This window comes from Oncorhynchus mykiss, chromosome 10, assembly GCF_057628025.1.
Source record: "Oncorhynchus mykiss isolate SJ-2025 chromosome 10, ASM5762802v1, whole genome shotgun sequence".
NCBI lineage: Eukaryota > Metazoa > Chordata > Actinopteri > Salmoniformes > Salmonidae > Oncorhynchus > Oncorhynchus mykiss.
The window spans coordinates 80,447,048-80,471,631 of record NC_143031.1 but is presented as its reverse complement, the minus strand read 5'-3'; the positions used below and the strand labels follow the sequence as shown (position 1 = coordinate 80,471,631).

Sequence of the window (24,584 nt, the reverse complement as noted above, 5' to 3'; positions counted from 1 at the left end):
ACTGCATCGCTAGAGCCGAGTGGATAAACAATGGATCCAAAAAACACCAAGGGGATCATGTTACGTTTCCTGATTTCCAATCAAAGCTACGCTTGACAAAACGCTAAACACACACACACACACACACACACGCACACACACACACACACGAATGAAACAGCTGTCCTTGCACGTAACCAACAAAAGAACACAGTCGTAAAGTGAGAGGGAAATGATTTGTCATAGTTTTGGGCTATGGAGTGAGTGGTGGGGTGTGTGTGTGTGTGTGTGTGTGTGTGTGTGTGTGTGTGTTTAGCGTTTTGTCAAGCGTAAGCTTTCTATTGGAAATCAGGAAACGTAACATGATCCCCTTGGTGTTGTTTGGATCCATTGTTTATCCACTCGGCTGGCAATAACAGAAACAGGTGTTGTGTAATCAGAGGTCACCTGTTTGTTTTCAGTTTCCTATGTTTTATTATCCCTCCTCTCCCTCCCCCTCCGTCTCCTTCCTCTCTCTCCCCCCTCCATCCCCCTTCTCTCTCTCCCTCCATCCCTTGCTTCCTCTCTCTCCCCCTCCATCCCCCTCTTCCTCTCTCTCTCCATCCCCTCCTCCTCCTCCCTCCATCTCCCTCCTCCTCTCTCCCTCCATCCCCCTTCTCTCTCTCCCCCCTCCATCTCCCTCCCTCTCTCCCTCCATCCCCTCCTCCTCTCTCTCCCTCCTCATCTCCCTCTCTCTCTCTCCCTCCATCCCCTCCCTCCTCCCATCCCCCCTCCTCCTCTCTCCCTCCATCCCCCTCCTCCTCTCTCCCCCCTCCATCTCCCTCCTCCTCTCTCCCCCTCCATCCCCTCCTCCCTCTCCCTCCATCCCCCTCCTCCTCTCTCTCCCCCCTCTCTCCATCTCCCTCCTCCTCTCTCTCCCTCCATACCCCCTCCTCCTCTCTCCCTCCATCCCCCTCCTCCTTCCTCCATCCCCTCCTCCTCTCTCCCTCCATCCCCTCCTCCTCTCTCCCTCCATCCCCTCCTCTCTCTCTCTCCCCTCCATCCCCTCCTCCCTCTCTCTCCCCCCTCTATCCCCCTCTCTCTCTCTCTCTCCCCCCCCTCCATACCTCTCTCTCTCTCCCCCCTCCATACTCCTCTCTCTCCCCCCTCCATACTCCTCTCTCTCCCTCCACCCTCTCTCTCCCCCCTCCATACTCCTTCCTCCATCCCCTCCTCCCTCCTCCTCATTCCCTCCTCCTCTCTCCCCCCTCCATACTCTCTCTCTCCCACTCTCTCTCTCCCCCCTCCACACCCTCTCTCTCCCCCCTCCATACTCCTCTCTCTCTCTCCCCTCCATCCCCCTCCTCCTCTCTCTCCCCCCTCCATACTCCTCTCTCTCCCCCCTCCATACTCCTCTCTCTCCCCCCTCCACTCTCTCTCCTCCATACTCCTTCCTCCATCCCCTCCCTCTCTCACTCTCTCTCTCCATCCCCTCTCCCTCTCACTCTCTCTCTCTCATCCCCCTTCCTCTCTTCCCCCCACTCCCTCTCTCTCTCCCCCCTCCATCTCCCTCCTCCTCATCCCCCCATCCCCCTCCTCCTCTCTCTCCCCCCTCCATCTCCCTCCTCCTCTCTCCCCCCTCCATCCCCCTCCTCTCTCTCTCCCCCCTCCTCCATCCCTCCTCCCTCTCTCCCCCCCACTCCCCTTCTCTCTCCTTCTCCCTCCATCTCCCTCCCTCTCTCCCCCCACTCCCTCCTCCTCTCTCTCCCCCTCCATCTCCCTCCTCCTCTCTCCCCCTCCATCCCCCTCCCTCCCTCCATCCCCTCCTCCTCTCTCCCTCCCACTCCCTCCTCCTCTCTCTCCACCTCCTCTCCTTCTCTCTCTCTCCCTCCACTCCCTCTCCTCTCTCTCTCCCCTCCATCCCCCTCCTCCTCTCTCTCTCTCTCCTCCATCCCCCTCCTCCCTCCCCCCCATCCCCTCCTCCTCTCTCTCCCCCTCCATCCCCCTCCTCCTCTCTCTCCCCTCCATCCCCCTCCTCCTCTCTCTCCCCCCATCCCCTCCTCCTCTCTCTCCCCCCTCCACACCCTCTCTCTCCCCCCTCCATACTCCTCTCTCTCCCCCCCACACCCTCTCTCTCCCCTCCATCCCCCTCCTCCTCTCTCCATACTCCTCTCTCTCCCCCTCCATACTCCTCTCTCTCCCTCCATACTCCTCTCTCTCCCCCCTCCATACTCCTCTCTCTCTCCCCTCCATCCCCCTCCTCCTCTCTCTCCCCCCTCCATACTCTCTCTCTCCCCCTCCATACTCCTCTCTCCCTCCCACTCTCTCTCTCCCCCCTCCATACTCCTCTCTCCCTCCATCCCCCTCCTCCCTCCTCCATCCCCTCCTCCTCTCTCTCCCCCCTCCATACTCCTCTCTCTCCCCCCTCCAGCACCCTCCTTCTCTCCCCCCTCCATACCCTCTCTCTCCCCCCTCCAGACCCCTCTCTCTCTCTCTCCCCTCCATCCCCCTCCTCCTCTCTCTCCCCCTCCATACTCCTCTCTCCCTCCCATACCTCTCTCTCCCTCCCACTCTCTCTCTCCCCTCCCTCCATACTCCTCTCTCTCTCCCCTCCATCTCCTCCTCCTCTCTCTCCCCTCCATCCCCCTCCTCCTCTCTCTCCTCCCCTCCATCCCCCTCCTCCTCTCTCTCCCCCCTCCATCCCCTCCTCCTCTCTCTCCCCTCCATCCCCTCCTCCTCTCTTCCCTCCATCCCCCTCCTCCTCTCTCCCTCATCCCCCTCCTCCTCCTCTCCCCCCTCCATACTCCTCTTCCCCCTCCATACTCCTCTCTCTCCCCCCTCCATACTCCTCTCTCTCCCCCCCTCCATCCCCCTCTCCCCCCTCCATACTCCTCTCTCTCCCTCCATCCCCCTCCTCCTCTCTCCCCCCTCTATCCCCCTCCTCTCTCTCCCCCTCCATACTCCTCTCTCTCCCCCCTCCACATACTCTCTCTCTCCCCCCTCCATACTCCTCTCTCTCCCCCCTCCATACTCCTCTCTCTCTCCCCTCCATCCCCCTCCCCCTCCATACCCTCTCCCCCCATACTCCTCTCTCTCCCCTCCATCCCCCTCCTCCTTCTCCCCCCCATACTCCTCTCTCTCCCCCCTCATCACTCCTCTCTCTCCCTCCTCTCTCTCCCCCCTCCATACCTCTCTCTTCCCCCCTCCATACTCCTCTCTCTCACCCTCCATACTCCTCTCTCTCCCCCTCCATCCTCCTCTCTCTCCCCCTCCATACTCCTCTCTTCTCCCCTCCATCCCCCTCCTCCTCTCTCTCCCCCCTCTATCCCTCTCCTCTCTCTCCCCCTCCATACTCCTCTCTCTCCCCCCTCCATACTCCTCTCTCTCCCCCTCCATACTCCTCTCTCTCCCCCCTCCATACTCTCTCTCTCTCCCCTCCATCCCCCTCCTCCTCTCTCTCCCCCCTCCATACTCCTCTCTCTCCCCCCTCCATACTCCTCTCTCTCCCCCTCCATACTCCTCTCTCTCCCCCTCCATACTCCTCTCTCTCCCCCCTCCATACTCCTCTCTTCCTCCCCTCCCTCCCCCTCCTCCTCTCTCTCCCCCCTCTATCCCCCCCTCCTCTCTCCCCCCTCCATACTCCTCTCTCTCCCCCCTCCATACTCCTCTCTCTCCCCCTCCAACTCCTCTCCTCCCCCCTCCATACTCCTCTCTCTCTCCCCTCCATCCCCCTCCTCCTCTCTCTCCCCCCTCCATACTCCTCTCTCTCCCCCCTCCATACTCCTCTCTCTCCCCCCTCCATACTCCTCTCTCTCCCCCCTCCATACTCCTCTCTCTCCCCCCTCCATACTCCTCTCTCTCCCCACTCCATACTCCTCTCTCCCCCACACCATACTCCTCTCTCTCCCCCACTCCATACTCCTCTCTCCTCCCCACTCCATACTCCTCTCTCTCCCCACTCCATACTCCTCTCTCTCCCCACTCCATACTCCTCTCTCTCCCTCCCCCCTCCTCCCTCTCTCTCTGTTCTCTCTTTTCTGACGCAGGTGGTTTTTTCTTTGCCAAGCCAATGAGGGAAAACAAGTACGTGACAATGATGGATCCGTTCCAGATAAAGTATGGCAACGTCCTGAGCAGCCTGCTCATCTTCCCAGCGCTCATTGCAGACGTCCTGTGGGTCGCTAGGACGCTGGTCAGCCTAGGTAACCAACTGTTTCAATGTTTTATTGTGGACCAAGAATGACCAACTGATACAACGTTTGAATGTTGCCTAGGTAACCAACTGGTCCTGCAGTACAGTATGTTCTCCAACCCTCGACACACACACACACGCACACACACAACTACACACAACTACACACAGACACAGACACGCACGCACACACGCACGCACACACACTCACACACACACACACACACATACACACACACACACACACACACACACACACACACACACACACACACACACACAATCTCTGAAGGGGCTAAAGAAAATATAAAAAAGAGATACTCCTCGACATCAGAGGTCAAACATTTAAATAGATGGGGTGAAGTTCAAGTCAAAGGTCAAGAGCAGAGGTCAAAAGGTCACAGGCAGGCTGAAAAACCTAGTAGTCAGCGATGTGGCGATCTGACACTTTTCTGTTTAAGGACGTAGGTGCGTCTTGGCCAGGAGGGTGGGGCCATGCTGGGGGCGGGGCCGAGCTGGGCGGGGCCGAGCTGGGTGGGGCCGTGCTGGGGGCGGGGCCGAGCTGGGTAGGGTGGGGCCGAGCTGGGTGGGGCCGTGCTGGGTAGGGCGGGGCCGAGCTGGGTAGGGCGGGGCCGAGCTGGGTAGGGCGGGGCCGAGCTGGGTGGGGCCGTGCTGGGGGCGGGGCCGAGCTGACCCTGGCCCTGATTGGAGGGAGGTAGACCTGGATTTACTCATGTTTATCTACTTATTGATTCATTATTTTCTCTATTTATTTATTTTTTTAAAATATTTATTTGTGCATTATTATTATTTAATATAATTTAGTTCCTTAGTTCTTAATAGTTATGATGTCACCTGATGATGGTGATTTATGATGAATCTTCGAGTGAGAGAAGCAACTCAGAGACTCAGTAGGCTTCTTCCGATATGAGCAGTTTTGCTTTCTTCGGTTTTAAAAAATATACATTTTGGCAGGCCTGTTGCTTGACCATTGCTCTTCGGTTGCATCAATGGACAGACAGTATGTATGTGGACAGGCGCGTTCTGTCTCCTAGAGATGAATGTACTTTGGTGCGAAAAGTGCAAATCAATCCCAGAACAACAGCAAAGGACCGTGTGAAGATGCTGGAGGAAACAGGTACAAAAGTATCTATATCCACAGTAAAAGGAGTCCTATATCGACAAAACCTGAATGGCCACTCAGCAAGGAAGAAGCCACTGCTCCAAAACTGTCATTAAAAAGCCAGACAGTTTGCAAATGCACATGGGGACAAAGATCGTACTTTTGGAGAAATGTCCTCTGGTCTGATGAAACAAAAATAGAACTGTTTGGCCATAATGACCATCGTGATGTTTGGAGGAAAAAGGGGGAGGCTTGCAAGCCGAAGAACACCATCCCAACCGTGAAGCACGGGGTTGGCAGCATCATGTTGTGGGGTGTTTTGCTGCAGGAGATGGTATCATGAGGCAGGAAAGTGATATATATTGAAGCAACATCTCAAGACATCAGTCAGGAATTTAAAGCTTGGTAGCAAATGGGTCTTCCAAATGGACAATGACCCCAAGCATACTTCCAAAGTTGTGGCAAAATGGCTTAAGGACATTAAAGTCAAGGTATTGGAGTGGCCATCACAAAGCCCTGAGCAAGGAGGCCTTCAAACCTGACTCAGTTACACCAGCTCTGTCAGGAGGAATGGGCCAAAATTCACCCAACTTACCGTGGGAAGCTTGTGGAAGGCTACCCAAAACATTTGACCCAAGTTGAACAATTTAAACGCAATGCTACCAAATACTAATTGAGTGTATGTAAACTTCTGACCCACTGGGAATGTGATGAAAGAAATAAAAGCTGAAATAAATAATTTTCTCTACTATTATTCTGACATTTCACATTCTTAATTAAAATAAAGTGGTGATCCTAATTGACCTAAGACAGGGAGTTTTTACAAGGATTAAATGTCCGGAATTATGACAAACTGAGTTTAAATGTATTTGGCTAAGGTGTATGTAAACTTCCGACTTCAACTGTATGTATATAAAAAAGTTACATTTAGAATATGTACTGTTAATAGTATATAGCAATAGAAAAGTATTATAGTGTACTTGACCAGGCTCACCACTGTTTCTATGATATTACTTTAGTATTTGCAGTACATTTATGCAGTATTAGAACCAGCATTTAGTCTCCAGAAGGAGAAGCAGAGTGGTTCATCTATACAGCAGTAGGTTATCAGCCAATCACTGATAACGGTCTGTGAACATTCTATTGCTGATGATGCGTGTTCTGAGTGCTCCGTAGCTCAGTGTTCTGAGTGTTCTGTAGCTCAGTGTTCTGAGTGTTCTGTAGCTCAGTGTTCTGAGTGTTCCGTAGCTCAGTGTTCCGTAGCTCAGTGTTCTGAGTGTTCCGTAGCTCAGTGTTCTGAGTGTTCCGTAGCTCAGTGTTCCGTAGCTCAGTGTTCTGAGTGTTCCGTAGCTCAGTGTTCCATAGCTCAGTGTTCTGAGTGTTCCGTAGCTCAGTGTTCCGTAGCTCAGTGTTCCGTAGCTCAGTGTTCTGAGTGTTCCGTAGCTCAGTGTTCCGTAGCTCAGTGTTCCGTTGCCCTCCCTGTGTGCTGCAGGTGGCACTATGAGTGTGATTCTGGACCTGCCCTATGTCTACTCCATCTGTATCAGCTCTGTGGTGGCCATCATCTACACTCTACTGGGAGGACTCTACTCTGTAGCCTACACCGATGTCATCCAGCTCATCCTCATCTTCCTCAGTCTGGTGAGTGACAGGTGGCCATTTTGAATCCAATCCAACTTTATTTGAAGAATATTTCAGCCTGATGATCAGTCATAGCCATTCAAATCGAATCCAACTTTATTTGAAAGGAAATGCCAATACAGTGCCTTGCGAAAGTATTCGGCCCCCTTGAACTTTGCGACCTTTTGCCACATTTCAGGCTTCAAACATAAAGATATAAAACTGTATTTTTTTGTGAAGAATCAACAACAAGTGGGACACAATCATGAAGTGGAACGACATTTATTGGATATTTCAAACTTTTTTAACAAATCAAAAACTGAAAAATTGGGTGTGCAAAATTATTCAGCCCCTTTACTTTCAGTGCAGCAAACTCTCTCCAGAAGTTCAGTGAGGATCTCTGAATGATCCAATGTTGACCTAAATGACTAATGATGATAAATACAATCCACCTGTGTGTAATCACGTCTCCGTATAAATGCACCTGCACTGTGATAGTCTCAGAGGTCCGTTAAAAGCGCAGAGAGCATCATGAAGAACAAGGAACACACCAGGCAGGTCCGAGATACTGTTGTGAAGAAGTTTAAAGCCGGATTTGGATACAAAAATATTTCCCAAGCTTTAAACATCCCAAGGAGCACTGTGCAAGCGATAATATTGAAATGGAAGGAGTATCAGACCACTGCAAATCTACCAAGACCTGGCCGTCCCTCTAAACTTTCAGCTCATACAAGGAGAAGACTGATCAGAGATGCAGCCAAGAGGCCCATGATCACTCTGGATGAACTGCAGAGATCTACAGCTGAGGTGGGAGACTCTGTCCATAGGACAACAATCAGTCGTATATTGCACAAATCTGGCCTTTATGGAAGAGTGGCAAGAAGAAAGCCATTTCTTAAAGATATCCATAAAAAGTGTCGTTTAAAGTTTGCCACAAGCCACCTGGGAGACACACCAAACATGTGGAAGAAGGTGCTCTGGTCAGATGAAACCAAAATTGAACTTTTTGGCAACAATACAACACGTTATGTTTGGCGTAAAAGCAACACAGCTGAACACACCATCCCCACTGTCAAACATGGTGGTGGCAGCATCATGGTTTGGGCCTGCTTTTCTTCAGCAGGGACAGGGAAGATGGATGGAGCCAAATACAGGACCATTCTGGAAGAATCTGATGGAGTCTGCAAAAGACCTGAGAATGGGATGGAGATTTGTCTTCCAACAAGACAATGATCCAAAACATAAAGCAAAATCTACAATGGAATGGTTCAAAAATAAACATATCCAGGTGTTAGAATGGCCAAGTCAAAGTCCAGACCTGAATCCAATCGAGAATCTGTGGAAAGAACTGAAAACTGCTGTTCACAAATGCTCTCCATCCAACCTCACTGAGCTCGAGCTGTTTTGCAAGGAGGAATGGGAAAACATTTCAGTCTCTCGATGTGCAAAACTGATAGAGACATACCCCAAGCGACTTACAGCTGTAATCGCAGCAAAAGGTGGCGCTACAAAGTATTAACTTAAGGGGGCTGAATAATTTTGCACGCCGAGTTTTTCAGTTTTTGATTTGTTAAAAAAGTTTGAAATATAAATGTCGTTCCACTTCATGATTGTGTCCCACTTGTTGTTGATTCTAAACAAAAAAAGTTTTATATCTTTATGTTTGAAGCCTGAAATGTCGCAAAAGGTCGCAAAGTTCAAGGGGGCCGAATACTTTCGCAAGGCACTGTATACTTAAAGGCCCAGTGCATTCAAATCGAGATTTTCTTGTGTTTTATATATATTTCCACACTAGGCTGGAATAATACTGTGAAATTGTGAAAATTATGATAATGCCATTTTAGTGTAAGAGCCGACTGAAGTTTCTGCTAGTTGTTCTAGGATGGAGTTTTGGCCTGCCTGGTGACATCACCAAGCGGGAAATGAGTTAATAGACCAATAAGAAAGAGTTCCAAACCTCTCGGACAATAACAGACCACTCCCAGACAGTCCCAGATAAATTATTGGTTAAGAAGTGATTTTTGTTTCCTTTTTTACCATTTTAATTGAAAACAATTCCAGGACTTAATTATTCGATATTGAGATTTTAAAAAAGAAACAGCCTCATTGGACCTTTAACAATGTGTATGTGTCAGCTTTCTACCGTAGGTTTGAGGACATGTATGTCAGCTTTCTACCGTAGGTTGGAGGACATGTATGTCAGCTTTCTACCGTAGGTTTGAGGACATGTATGTCAGCTTTCTACCGTAGGTTGGAGGACATGTATGTGTCAGCTTTCTACCGTAGGTTGGAGGACATGTATGTCAGCTTTCTACCGTAGGTTGGAGGACATGTGTCAGCTTTCTACCGTAGGTTGGAGGACATGCATGTCAGCTTTCTACCGTAGGTTGGAGGACATGTATGTGTCAGCTTTCTACCGTAGGTTTGAGGACATGTATGTCAGCTTTCTACCGTAGGTTGGAGGACATGTATGTGTCAGCTTTCTACCGTAGGTTGGAGGACATGTATGTCAGCTTTCTAACGTAGGTTGGAGGACATGTGTCAGCTTTCTACCGTAGGTTGGAGGACATGTGTCAGCTTTCTACCGTAGGTTGGAGGACATGTGTCAGCTTTCTACCGTAGGTTGGAGGACATGTATGTCAGCTTTCTACCGTAGGTTGGAGGACATGTATGTGTTAGCTTTCTACCGTAGGTTGGAGGACATGTATGTCAGCTTTCTACCGTAGGTTGGAGGACATGTATGTCAGCTTTCTACCGTAGGTTGGAGGACATGTATGTCAGCTTTCTACCGTAGGTTGGAGGACATGTATGTGTCAGCTTTCTAACGTAGGTTGGAGGACATGTATGTCAGCTTTCTAACGTAGGTTGGAGGACATGTATGTCAGCTTTCTACCGTAGGTTGGAGGACATGTGTCAGCTTTCTACCGTAGGTTGGAGGACATGTATGTGTCAGCTTTCTACCGTAGGTTGGAGGACATATATGTCAGCTTTCTACCGTAGGTTGGAGGACATGTATGTGTCAGCTTTCTACCGTAGGTTGGAGGACATGTATGTGTCAGCTTTCTACCGTAGGTTGGAGGACATGTATGTCAGCTTTCTAGCGTAGGTTAGAGGACATGTATGTGTCAGCTTCTACCGTAGGTTGGAGGACATGTATGTGTCAGCTTTCTACCGTAGGTTGGAGGACATGTATGTCAGCTTTCTAACGTAGGTTGGAGGACATGTGTCAGCTTTCTTCCGTAGGTTGGAGGACATGTGTTAGCTTTCTACCGTAGGTTGGAGGACATGTATGTGTCAGCTTTCTACCGTAGGTTGGAGGACATGTGTCAGCTTTCTACCGTAGGTTGGAGGACATGTATGTGTTAGCTTTCTACCGTAGGTTGGAGGACATGTATGTGTTAGCTTTCTACCGTAGGTTGGAGGACATGTGTCAGCTTTCTACCGTAGGTTGGAGGACATGTATGTGTCAGCTTTCTACTGTAGGTTGGAGGACATGTGTCAGCTTTCTACCGTAGGTTGGAGGACATGTGTCAGCTTTCTACCGTAGGTTGGAGGACACGTGTCAGCTTTCTACCGTAGGTTGGAGGACATGTATGTGTCAGCTTTCTACTGTAGGTTGGAGGACATGTATGTGTCAGCTTTCTACCGTAGGTTGGAGGACATGTGTCAGCTTTCTACCGTAGGTTGGAGGACATGTATGTGTTAGCTTTCTACCGTAGGTTGGAGGACATGTATGTGTTAGCTTTCTACCGTAGGTTGGAGGACATGTGTCAGCTTTCTACCGTAGGTTGGAGGACATGTATGTGTCAGCTTTCTACTGTAGGTTGGAGGACATGTGTCAGCTTTCTACCGTAGGTTGGAGGACATGTATGTGTTAGCTTTCTACCGTAGGTTGGAGGACATGTATGTGTTAGCTTTCTACCGTAGGTTGGAGGACATGTGTCAGCTTTCTACCGTAGGTTGGAGGACATGTATGTGTCAGCTTTCTACCGTAGGTTGGAGGACATGTATGTGTCAGCTTTCTACTGTAGGTTGGAGGACATGTGTCAGCTTTCTACCGTAGGTTGGAGGACATGTGTCAGCTTTCTACCGTAGGTTGGAGGACACGTGTCAGCTTTCTACCGTAGGTTGGAGGACACGTGTCAGCTTTCTACTGTAGGTTGGAGGACATGTGTCAGCTTTCTACTGTAGGTTGGAGGACATGTGTCAGCTTTCTACCGTAGGTTGGAGGACACGTGTCAGCTTTCTACCGTAGGTTGGAGGACATGTATTTTAGGGAGTGCAGTGAAAACAATTTGAGCTACTTAACTTGAAATGTTCTGGAAGTATAATACTCACTGATCCTCATGTTGTTGTCACAGTGGATCTGTTGTGATGATCAACCCTAACTCCTCCCCCCTCACCTCTACTCTCCTCTCACAGTGGATCTGTTGTGATGATCAACCCTAACTCCTCCCCCCTCACCTCTACTCTCCTCTCACAGTGGATCTGTTGTGATGATCAACCCTAACTCCTCCCCCCTCACCTCTACTCTCCTCTCACAGTGGATCTGTTGTGATGATCAACCCTAACTCCTCCCCCCTCACCTCTACTCTCCTCTCACAGTGGATCTGTTGTGATGATCAACCCTAACTCCTCCCCCCTCACCTCTACTCTCCTCTCACAGTGGATCTGTTGTGATGATCAACCCTAACTCCTCCCCCCTCACCTCTACTCTCCTCTCACAGTGGATCTGTTGTGATGATCAACCCTAACTCCTCCCCCCTCACCTCTACTCTCCTCTCACAGTGGATCTGTTGTGATGATCAACCCTAACTCCTCCCCCCTCACCTCTACTCTCCTCTCACAGTGGATCTGTTGTGATGATCAACCCTAACTCCTCCCCCCTCACCTCTACTCTCCTCTCACAGTGGATCTGTTGTGATGATCAACCCTAACTCCTCCCCCCTCACCTCTACTCTCCTCTCACAGTGGATCTGTGTACCATTTATGATGACCAACCCAAACTCCATGGACATCACTCTGACCGCATTCAACGAGACGTTCCAGGCCCCCTGGGTCGGCAAGCTGGAGCTTAGAGACGCGGGGAAGTGGATTGACGACTTCATGGTCCTGGTGAGTGACCGAAAACACACAGACGCACGCACAGACGTAGGTACACACACTAACTTGCGGCTGCCGTCGATGTTGATGATGACACTGCTACCAATTGTGGTTGTTGATGAGGTTGCGTTTGTGCCGTTGCATGTGGCTGTGCAGGCCCATGCGAGAACCACATGGTTTGCCACATGAGGGGCAGGTGAATTCTCCACTAGAGAGCCCCTGCTGCACCATGGTATAGCCGTGCCATTCCATTCTCCTCTAGAGAGTCCCTGCTGCACCATGGTATAGCTGTGCCATTCCATTCTCCTCTCTGGGAGCCCCTGCTCCACCATGGTATAGCCGTGCCATTCCATTCTCCTCTCTGGGAGCCCCTGCTCCACCATGGTATAGCCGTGCCATTCCATTCTCCTCTCTGGGAGCTCCTGCTCCACCATGGTATAGCCGTGCCATTCCATTCTCCTCTCTGGGAGCCCCTGCTCCACCATGGTATAGCCGTGCCATTCCATTCTCCTCTCTGGGATCCTCTGGCTCCGTCTTTGGGCCTTTTCACTGCTGCACTGTGTTGTCTTTGACTTGACCTCTATCTACCTCTTCTCCCTCTCAGAAAAAAACCCACAAAACTAATTTGACCTTTCCCTTCTTCCTTTCTTTTAGCATTTCTTTCCCTTTGTTTTCAGATATTCTCTATATCGCACAGGGTCTGTTTTTATCCACTCTGTTCTCAGAGAAGATCTCTGTCTATCTGCTGTACTTCAAATCATGTTGCCACCTTACAGATGTCCCCAACTGTCCTTAATAACTCTACAAATAATCATGTTGCCTCCTTACGGATGTCCCGACTGTCCTTAATAAATAATCATGTTGCCACCTTACGGATGTCCTCAACTGTCCTTAATAACTCTACAAATAATCATGTTGCCACCTTACGGATGTCCCCGACTGTCCTTAATAAATAATAATGTTGCCACCTTACGGATGTCCCCGACTGTCCTTAATAAATAATCATGTTGCCACCTTACAGATGTCCCCGACTGTCCTTAATAAATAATAATGTTGCCACCTTACAGATGTCCCCAACTGTCCTTAATAAATAATCATGTTGCCACCTTACGGATGTCCCTGACTGTCCTTAATAAATAATCATGTTGCCAACTTACGGATGTCCCCGACTGTCCTTAATAAATAATAATGTTGCCACCTTATGGATGTCCCTGACTGTCCTTAATAAATAATCATGTTGCCTCCTTACGGATGTCCCTGACTGTCCTTAATAAATAATAATGTTGCCACCTTATGGATGTCCCCGACTGTCCTTAATAAATAATCATGTTGCCACCTTACGGATGTCCCCGACTGTCCTTAATAAATAATCATGTTGGCACCTTACGGATGTCCCTGACTGTCCTTAATAAATAATAATGTTGCCACCTTATGGATGTCCCCGACTGTCCTTAATAAATAATCATGTTGCCACCTTACGGATGTCCCCGACTGTCCTTAATAAATAATCATGTTGGCACCTTACGGATGTCCCCGACTGTCCTTAATAAATAATCATGTTGCCACCTTACGGATGTCCCCGACTGTCCTTAATAAATAGTCATGTTGGCACCTTACGGATGTCCCTGACTGTCCTTAATAAATAATCATGTTGCTTCCTTACGGATGTCCCTGACTGTCCTTAATAAATAGTCATGTTGGCACCTTACGGATGTCCCCGACTGTCCTTAATAAATAATCATGTTGCCACCTTACGGATGTCCCTGACTGTCCTTAATAAATAGTCATGTTGCCACCTTACGGATGTCCCTGACTGTCCTTAATAAATAATCATGTTGGCACCTTACAGATGTCCCTGACTGTCCTTAATAAATAATCATGTTGGCACCTTACGGATGTCCCTGACTGTCCTTAATAAATAATCATGTTGGCACCTTACGGATGTCCCCGACTGTCCTTAATAAATAGTCATGTTGTCACCTTACGGATGTCCCCGACTGTCCTTAATAAATAATCATGTTGGCACCTTACGGATGTCCCTGACTGTCCTTAATAAATAATCATGTTGGCACCTTACGGATGTCCCTGACTGTCCTTAATAAATAATCATGTTGTCACCTTAAGGATGTCCCTGACTGTCCTTAATAAATAATCATGTTGCCACCTTACGGATGTCCCTGACTGTCCTTAATAAATAATCATGTTGGCACCTTACGGATGTCCCTGACTGTCCTTAATAAATAATCATGTTGGCACCTTACGGATGTCCCTGACTGTCCTTAACAAATCTACAAATAATCATGTACGTGTTTAATGTAGATTATCACAGCAGATGCGTTTTTCAAACCGATGTAAAGAAATACCATTGGAGTAACAATCAAGTGTCATAATCAAAACCAATCACATTGTTTAGATTGTGACCATTTTAGTTTTGATAATTTAAACTTATTTTGGACTTTAAATGATTCCCCATAGCTAAGATATGACTAGCAGCTATATTTTGGACTGATATACATCCCTAAAAAACATATTTTTAGTCCCAAAACCATTAGAAATATATATTTTCAGTATTGATACTTCTTAAAAAATACGGAAGATTTGTTCTTTGAAATATTGGCAGACTCACCATGTGGCCACGATGCAGAGGAATGCAATCCCACTTCCTGATTACAATCGTAGGGGTGTGGCCAATTAAGGCGCATTCATTCTACAGTCTTTTAATGTGTATGTGCCGGGAGTGTCATCAAAACCGGGAACAACATTCAGATCAGCATGTTTCCATTTAATAACAGAACAACTCAAGATGTTATATTGAAGTCCTAGTGTTGAAGAATTACAAAAGTCATTATGCGGCAGGGTAGCCTAGTGGTTAGAGCGTTGGACTAATAACTGGAAAGTTGCAAGTTCAAATCCCAGAGCTGACAAGATTAAAAAAATCTGTCGTTCTGCCCCTGAACAGGCAGTTAGCCCACTTGTTCCTAGGCCGTCATTGAAAATAAGAATTAGTTCTTAACTGACTTGTCTAGTTAAATAAAGATTAAATCAAATTTTAAAAAGCCAGGGTGGGAGACCGCCACATCTCAATGTAAATAAACTATGGTTTTTCACTATATTAATTCAACAATACGTCTGTTATTGCCTTGGAATGGACTAGAACCTATCATGGTGTAAAGAAATGTCCTAAATGTTTTTTATTTATTTTTGTAAATAGTTGTATTTTTGTTTCTCCTGGTGCCCCACCACATTAAAAGGATATATTCACTATATTCTCTAAATGACAAAACAGACACCTTGATGAAGGCGTAGGACAATACACATTGGTGTAATTTAATAATGGCCTCATTAAAGGCTTTTTAAAATGTCAAACCCACACGGGTGGCTGGACGTGGATTTGTTTATGCCACTTAGCACCTGTTAGTGATGACATGTTGTGTTCTCAGGCTCTGGGAGGCCTGGCCTATCAGGCCTTCTACCAGAGGATCCTATCAGCGTCGTCCTACACCCAGGCTCAGGTCACCTGCTTCGCCTCCTCAGCTTTCTGCCTGGTGCTGGGCATCCCGTCTGTCTTGGTGGGGGCTGTCGCTGCATCCACAGGTAACACGCACGCACACACACGCACACGCCACGCGCCACACACCACACACACGCGCCACACACCACACACCACACACACGCGCCACACACCACACACACACACACGCCACACACCACACACACACACAACACACACACACAACACACACCACACACACAACACACACCACACACAGCACACACAACACACACACACACACCGTAGTGAGGGTATGTGACAGAACAGTACAACTCCACAGGAAGTGTCTGTTTGTTAGAGGTTATGCAACAAGCACAAAATTGCCACACAGCAGCCAGTTGTTGCACTAGAAAAGGGTCCGTGAGGGTTTGTGAACCTAAAATAAAAAGATTATTTCACAAACTGGACCAATGACTAATGTTTATTTATGTGTTGTTCAGACTGGAACCTGACTAGCTATGGTTCTCCGACCCCATACGAGCGTGGCCAGGCCGGGTCCATCCTCCCCATCGCCCTGCAGTACCTCACCCCCTCCTACGTCTCCGTCATCGGCATCGGGGCCGTTGCTGCCGCCGTGATGTCATCCATGGACTCCGCCCTCCTCAGCTCCGCCTCCATGTTCTCCTCCAACATCTACAAGAACATCATCAGGAATCAGGTCGGAGAACATTACAAAACGTCACTTCATTGTTGTTTCAACGTTACTTCAACGTTACTTCAACGTCACAAAACCCATCAGTGGATTTATTTTTATTTTTATGACGTTATTGTGACGTTAGAAAGTCATCCTAAAAGGGCTCTTAAAATGTCACAAACAACAACAAGTCGTCTTAAAACGTCACAGAACCACCGAAACGTCCCCAAATGACCAAACTCAGACAAACATCAACACCACTAGCATACATTGAGACAGAAAACAGACTGTTGGCAAAACAACCACAATCCTGTTGTAGCCAAGCACTTCTATTGTGACACGCTCACTTGTATGAAAACACGCGCACACGCACACGTCTCCATTTGGCCCTCCTGCTGTTCTAGGAGACAGAGGATTTAATATTTTTTGAATTCAACTGTTTCTTGGGAAACATGTTTTTCGTTCCTGTTTTTCTCTGTTGGGGGTCTGAAAACGAGGGCTTTTGATTGGTTAAGAGCATTATGTATAGACAACCTTGTGTTGTGTGGGCAGCTGCATGATATTTACAGCCAATCACAAAATTACATATTATCCACACACATACCTACTGCCAGATTATCATACCACTATATTACACACACATGCCTACTGCTGGCTTCGAGAAGTAATGGGGCCTATTGACAGACAGACAGACAGACAGACAGACAGACAGACAGACAGACAGACAGACAGACACGCTAGGAGCAGTGAGTTGAATCCTAAGGACAACATGTTGACCAGACAGCATCATCCTCTTTCTGACCAGACAGCATCATCCTCTTTCTGTCCAGACAGCATCATCCTCTTTCTGTCCAGACAGCATCGTCCTCTTTCTGACCAGACAGCATCATCCTCTTTCTGACCAGACAGCATCATCCTCTTTCTGACCAGACAGCATCATCCTCTTTCTGACCAGACAGCATCATCCTCTTTCTGACCAGACAGCATCGTCCTCTTTCTGTCCAGACAGCATCGTCCTCTTTCTGTCCAGACAGCATCGTCCTCTTTCTGACCAGACAGCATCATCCTCTTTCTGACCAGACAGCATCATCCTCTTTCTGACCAGACAGCATCGTCCTCTTTCTGTCCAGACAGCATCGTCCTCTTTCTGACCAGACTGCATCATCCTCTTTCTGACCAGACAGCATCATCCTCTTTCTGATCAGACTGCATCATCCTCTTTCTGACCAGACAGCATCATCCTCTTTCTGACCAGACAGCATCATCCTCTTTCTGACCAGACAGCATCATCCTCGTTCTGACCAGACAGCATCATCCTCATTCTGACCAGACAGCATCGTCCTCTTTCTGACCAGACAGCATCATCCTCGTTCTGACCAGACAGCATCATCCTCGTTCTGACCAGACAGCATCATCCTCTTTCTGACCAGACAGCATCATCCTCTTTCTGACCAGACAGCATCATCCTCTTTCTGACCAGACAGCATCATCCTCGTTCTGACCAGACAGCATCATCCTCGTTCTGACCAGACAGCATCGTCCTCGTTCTGACCAGACAGCATCGTCCTCTTTCTGACCAGACAGCATCATCCTCGTTCCGACCAGACAGCATCATCCTCGTTCTGACCAGACAGCATCATCCGCTTCCTGTATTGCGTTTCTCCTAACCACTGTGCCTCCATTTTGGATCTGTCCCGACCACTGTGGCTCCATCTTGGATCTGTCCTGACCACTGTGGCTCCATCTTGGATCTGTCCTGACCACTGTGGCTCCATCTTGGATCTGTCTTGATCTGTGCTGACTACTGTGCCTCCATTTTGGATCTGGCCTGACCACTGTGCCTCCATCTTGGATCTGTCTTGATCTGTGCTGACCACTGTGCCTCCATCTTGGATCTGTCTTGATCTGTGCTGACCACTGTGCCTCCATCTTGTGTCTATCTCTCCTCCAGGCCTCAGACAGGGAGATGCAGTGGGTGATCCGTACCTCGGTGGTGGTGTGTGGCCTGGCGGGGACGGCCCTGACCTTCCTGGATAACAGTGTCCTGGTTTTCTGGCTGGTGGGCGTCGACATGTCATACACAATCATGTTCCCACAGCTTGTCTGTGTCCTCTTCTTCAAGGTAGGGCTGGATGAGTGGGTGAGCATCACAGGAGGCTGCTGAGGGGCCATGGGTGGATGAGTGGGTGAGCATCACAGGAGGCTGCTGAGGGGAGAACGGCTCATAATAATGGCCCAATCGGAGCAAATGTACTTGCATCAAACACCTGTAAACCGTGTGTTTGATACCATTCCACCTATTCCGCTCCAGCCATTGCCACCAGCACGTCCTCCCCAATTATAGTGCCACCAGCCTCCTGTGGTGGATGTGTGTAGAGATTATTTGTGAATTCTGCATGTCGTGATATCCGTTTCTATTCATCTATCTAGTGATTGGTTCATTCATTCCGCTAGGTGTCCAACGGCTACGGTGCCAGTGTGGGGTATCTCCTAGCGTTGGTCCTCCGTATCCTGAGTGGGGAACCCCTCATCAACCTTCCCCCTGTCATCCACTTCCCTGGGTTCAGGAAGGACGCGGAGGGCGTGATGACCCAGTTCTTCCCGTTCCGTACCACCATCATGCTGACGTCTCTCTGCTCCATCCTCGTCGCCTCCGGCGTCACCTCCGTCATCTTCAACAAGGGCCTGCTGTCGGAGAGGTGGGACGTGTTTCAGATCAAGAGGTCGCAGGCCAAAGTGACAGCGCTGACCAGGCTTAAGAAAGAAGAGAGTAGAAAGGCCAAGGAGGCCAAGGAGGGGGTGGTGAACAAGCAGCTTCTGGACACCAGCTGCTGAACAGAGGGGGGCGATGGAAACTGAGGACGGCCATGGGTGGATGAGTGGGTGAGCATCACAGGAGGCTGCTGAGGACGGCCATGGGTGGATGAGTGGGTGAGCATCACAGGAGGCTGCTGAGGGGCCATGGGTGGATGAGTGGGTGAGCATCGCAGGAGGCTGCTGAGGGGCCATGGGTGAATGAGTGGGTGAGCATCACAGGAGGCTGCTGAGGACGGCCATGGGTGGATGAGTGGGTGAGCATCACAGGAGGCTGCTGAGGACGGCCATGGGTGGATGAGTGGGTGAGCATCACAGGAGGCTGCTGAGGGGCCATGTTGAGGCAAAGGGTTTTGTTTGGTCGGGCGGACATTTTGTGTTTCTGCTGAGGACTCGAAGGATTTTGGAGACGGGAGGATGGTCGAAAAACATGCAACAACAACAACAACAACAACAACAACAACAACAACAACATCAGAAAGAACACCCATTATGACATCATAAAGCATTGTGTTGCTGGTAAAAAAAATGGCCAGACACTCGGCAGTTTCCAGTGACCCGGGCTAGTTACACAAAAGCAATGTGGCGAAGACCAACGGCAGCTCTGGGAGAGACGTTCCAATGAACAACTTTTCATTTTCCACAAGGGGTGGAGTTTTATTTTGTCTGACTTTCTTCATTGCGACAAATGATCAAAACTGTGTTTTTTTTTTCAAATCAACGATGATTGCCGAATAACTTATAAAAGGTACACACGGGGCACGTGATGTCATCACACAACTATAAAGCAGTTCATACCCTACGGTTCATTCTAAATGCCTACTGCTTGCTAAATCTATTGTTTTAAACAACAACGTTTTTTATGTTTATTTGCAGGGAAAGGGATTGTCTTGACTTTCAAGAATGCCTGAATTGCCCTCGCTTTGCTTTTCTGATTGGCTGAATGCAAGTTTCACCATCCAATTATTACAGATCTACAGGAGTGGACGTTTCACCGTGGCAACAACTAGGCACATGAGAATGATTAAAATATGGCAACTATTAGTCCATTCTCAAGCAAATTGTGTTGTTGTAGGTGTGACCTCACTACGTCCAGTTGTTATCAACACAAGACATTTGAATGGAAACACACCTTAACAGGCATCTGTCTGTCTTCTAGTCCAACTTTCTAAATCTCGACAAAAGTTCATGGACATTTGTTTTTTTTTGTGTTTGTTTATGTTTTGTGGGTCAGTTTTGACACTGTGATTTGGGGGGTGAAGGGTAGAGACTGAGAAACAACTATCCGATTGATCCTCCCTGAATATAACTTTTATACTGTAACTCTGGCTCCCTAGTGGCTGTATCACATCCGGCCGTGATTGGACGGCACACAGTTGTCCCAGCGTCGTCCGGGTTTGGCCGGGGTAGGCCGTCATTGTAAATAAGAATTTGTTCTTAACTGACTTGCCTAGATATATAAAGGTAAAAAATAAAATCTGGGGTGACCAGAAGCCCCAGTCTTAAAAGCAGCCATTTTGTTTGTTTGTTTGTGTGTGTTGTGTGATAAATCTGGCAATTTAGTACGACTGCACACAACAACGAAAACTCAAGAATGCTAGATACTCCTCTCCACCCCCCCTCCTCTTTCTCCTTCACCTCATCCCTCTACTCCCCTTTTTCTCCTTCCACTCGCAAACAAAACCTTTCTCTGTTTTCTAAGAGGTTTTTGTACATTATAGTTGTGTTCTATGGTTCTATATGCAGAGCTGTGTGTTCTATGGTTCTGTATGCAGAGCTGTGTGTTCTATGGTTCTATATGCACAGCTGTGTGTTCTATGGTTCTATATGCAGAGCTGTGGTTTACACGGAGGTGTGTTCTATGGTTCTATATGCAGAGCTGTGGTTTACACGGAGGTGTGTTCTATGGTTCTATATGCAGAGCTGTGGTTTACATGGAGGTGTGTTCTATGGTTCTATATGCAGAGCTGTGGTTTACATGGAGGTGTGTTCTATGGTTCTATATGCAGAGCTGTGGTTTACATGGAGGTGTGTTCTATGGTTCTATATGCAGAGCTGTGTGTTCTATGGTTCTATATGCAGAGCTGTGGTTTACATGGAGGTGTGTTCTATATGCAGAGCTGTGTGTTCTATGGTTCTATATGCAGAGCTGTGGTTTACATGGAGGTGTGTTCTATGGTTGTATATGCAGAGCTGTGGTTTACATGGAGGTGTGTTCTATGGTTCTATATGCAGAGCTGTGGTTTACATGGAGGTGTGTTCTATGGTTCTATATGCAGAGCTGTGGTTTACATGGAGGTGTGTTCTATGGTTCTATATGCAGAGCTGTGGTTTACATGGAGGTGTGTTCTATGGTTCTATATGCAGAGCTGTGGTTTACATGGAGGTGTGTTCTATGGTTCTATATGCAGAGCTGTGGTTTACATGGAGGTGTGTTCTATGGTTCTATATGCAGAGCTGTGGTTTACATGGAGGTGTGTTCTATGGTTCTATATGCAGAGCTGTGGTTTACATGGAGGTGTGTTCTATGGTTCTATATGCAGAGCTGTGTGTTCTATGGTTCTATATGCAGAGCTGTGGTTTACATGGAGGTGTGTTCTATGGTTCTATATGCAGAGCTGTGGTTTACATGGAGGTGTGTTCTATGATTCTATAAGCAGAGCTGTGGTTTACATGGAGGTGTGTTCTATGGTTCCATATGCAGAGCTGTGGTTTACATGGAGGTGTGTTCTATGGTTCTATAAGCAGAGCTGTGTGTTCTATGGTTCTATATGCAGAGCTGTGGTTTACATGGAGGTGTGTTCTATGGTTGTATATGCAGAGCTGTGGTTTACATGGAGGTGTGTTCTATGGTTCTATATGCAGAGCTGTGGTTTACATGGAGGTGTGTTCTATGGTTCTATATGCAGAGCTGTGTGTTCTATGGTTCTATATGCAGAGCTGTGGTTTACATGGAGGTGTGTTCTATGGTTCTATATGCAGAGCTGTGTGTTCTATGGTTCTATATGCAGAGCTGTGGTTTACATGGAGGTGTGTTCTATGGTTCTATATGCAGAGCTGTGGTTTACATGGAGGTGTGTTCTATGGTTCTATATGCAGAGCTGTGGTTTACATGGAGGTGTGTTCTATGGTTCTATATGCAGAGCTGTGGTTTACATGGAGGTGTGTTCTATGGTTCTATATGCAGAGCTGTGGTTTACATGGAGGTGTGTTCTATGGTTCTATATGCAGAGCTGTGGTTTACATGGAGGTGTGTTCTATGGTTCTATATGCAGAGCTGTGGTTTACATGGAGGTGTGTTCTATGGTTCTATATGCAGAGCTGTGTGTTCTATGGTTCTATATGCAGAGCTGTGGTTTACATGGAGGTGTGTTTTATGGTTCTATATGCAGAGCTGTGTGTTCTATGGTTCTATATGCAGAGCTGTGGTTTACATGGAGGTGTGTTCTATGGTTCTATATGCAGAGCTGTGGTTTACATGGAGGTGTGTTCTATGGTTCTATATGCAGAGCTGTGTGTTCTATGGTTCTATATGCAGAGCTGTGGTTTACATGGAGGTGTGTTCTATGGTTGTATATGCAGAGCTGTGGTTTACATGGAGGTGTGTTCTATGGTTCTATATGCAGAGCTGTGGTTTACATGGAGGTGTGTTCTATGGTTCTATATGCAGAGCTGTGGTTTACATGGAGGTGTGTTCTATGGTTCTATATGCAGAGCTGTGTGTTCTATGGTTCTATATGCAGAGCTGTGGTTTACATGGAGGTGTGTTCTATGGTTCTATATGCAGAGCTGTGGTTTACATGGAGGTGTGTTCTATGGTTCTATATGCAGAGCTGTGGTTTACATGGAGGTGTGTTCTATGGTTCTATATGCAGAGCTGTGGTTTACATGGAGGTGTGTTCTATGGTTCTATATGCAGAGCTGTGGTTTACATGGAGGTGTGTTCTATGGTTCTATATGCAGAGCTGTGGTTTACATGGAGGTGTGTTCTATGGTTCTATATGCAGAGCTGTGGTTTACATGGAGGTGTGTTCTATGGTTCTATATGCAGAGCTGTGGTTTACATGGAGGTGTGTTCTATGGTTCTATATGCAGAGCTGTGGTTTACATGGAGGTGTGTTCTATGGTTCTATATGCAGAGCTGTGGTTTACATGGAGGTGTGTTCTATGGTTCTATATGCAGAGCTGTGGTTTACATGGAGGTGTGTTCTATGGTTCTATATGCAGAGCTGTGGTTTACATGGAGGTGTGTTCTATGGTTCTATATGCAGAGCTGTGGTTTACATGGAGGTGTGTTCTATGGTTCTATATGCAGAGCTGTGTGTTCTATGGTTCTATATGCAGAGCTGTGGTTTACATGGAGGTCCAACCTCTTTTTATTTGTGTGTTTTGTATTTACATTTTCATACCAAACAAAGTGTTGTACAGAGAGAAACTCTCTGTTTCTGAACTCCACATTTACAAGCCCCTAATTCCTGGGCCCTACACCCTAGCCCCTTTAAACTAGGGCCCTACACCCTAGCCCCTTTAAACTAGGGCCCTACAGTCTAGCCCCTTTAAACTAGGGCCTGACACTCTAGTCCCTATGCCTTAGCTTCTACTACTTAGCCCCTACATCTTAGCCCCTACACCCTAGATGTCAAACTCATTCCACGTAGGGCAGAGTGTCTACAGGTTTTCGCTCCTGCCTTGTACTTGACTGATGAATTAAGGTCACTAATTAGTAAGGAACTCCCCTCACCTGGTTTCCGAGGGCTTAATTGAAAGGAAAAACCTAAAACCAGCAGACAACGAGGCCCTCCAGAGAATGAGTTTGACACCCCTGTCCTAGACACTCCTATGGATCTCATATAAGCATCACGGTGACGCTTTCATCTGGCCTTTTTATGATTGGCTGGGTGGAACTGTTACCCTAATGCTTCCACCAATGAGATCCTCTCAGATCTACAGTAGTGGCCAGGAGGGAGGGGCTACAGTACCTGATTTGGAATTCTGAATGTTTGAGTGACAGTTGTAGAAGGGGTCTATTATATAGTTTCCTTGATTTCATTGGAAATACATTTTTCACTTTACCTGACGTTGACTGTATCGCAAAGTGACACTATATATATATATATATATATATATATATATATATATATATATATATATTGGACACACCTACTCATTCAAGAGTGTTTTCTTTATTTGTACTATTTTCGTCATTGTAGAATAATAGTGAAGACGTCAAAACTATGGAATAACACATATGGGATCATGTACATTCTTCAAAGTAGCCACCCCTTGCCTTGATGACAGCTTTGCACACGCTAGGCATTATCTCAACCAGCTTCATGAGGAAGTCACCTGGAATGCATTTCAATTAACAGGTGTGCCTTGAGGCAGTCTATACTATACTATTAACCATGATCCAGTTTCCGATTAACTTAGCCTTAAGATGTTTTTTTGGGGACATCGGCTCCTGGACCCAAAGGGCTCTGGTCTAAAGTAGTACACTACATAGTGAATAGGGTACCTTTTGGTACTCAACCAGTAAGAACAGACATGCTTCAGCTAGTTATTGAATGATGTGTTTCGTTTCCCTGCG

At 47.7% G+C, this 24,584-nt stretch overlaps 1 protein-coding gene across 1 annotated transcript in view; it reads left to right on the top strand.

The window, feature by feature from the left end:
• Positions 1-20,502, top strand: part of LOC110513305 (high affinity choline transporter 1) — a 39,331-nt gene extending 18,829 nt beyond the window's left edge. The window contains 7 exon segments of the mRNA XM_090188070.1: positions 4,005-4,160; positions 6,766-6,914; positions 11,865-12,008; positions 15,437-15,590; positions 15,990-16,207; positions 18,135-18,305; positions 18,638-20,502. Coding sequence (XP_090044196.1) covers positions 4,005-4,160; positions 6,766-6,914; positions 11,865-12,008; positions 15,437-15,590; positions 15,990-16,207; positions 18,135-18,305; positions 18,638-19,018 — 1,373 coding nt within the window. The 3' untranslated portion in view covers positions 19,019-20,502.
• Positions 20,503-24,584: the final 4,082 nt, after the last annotated feature.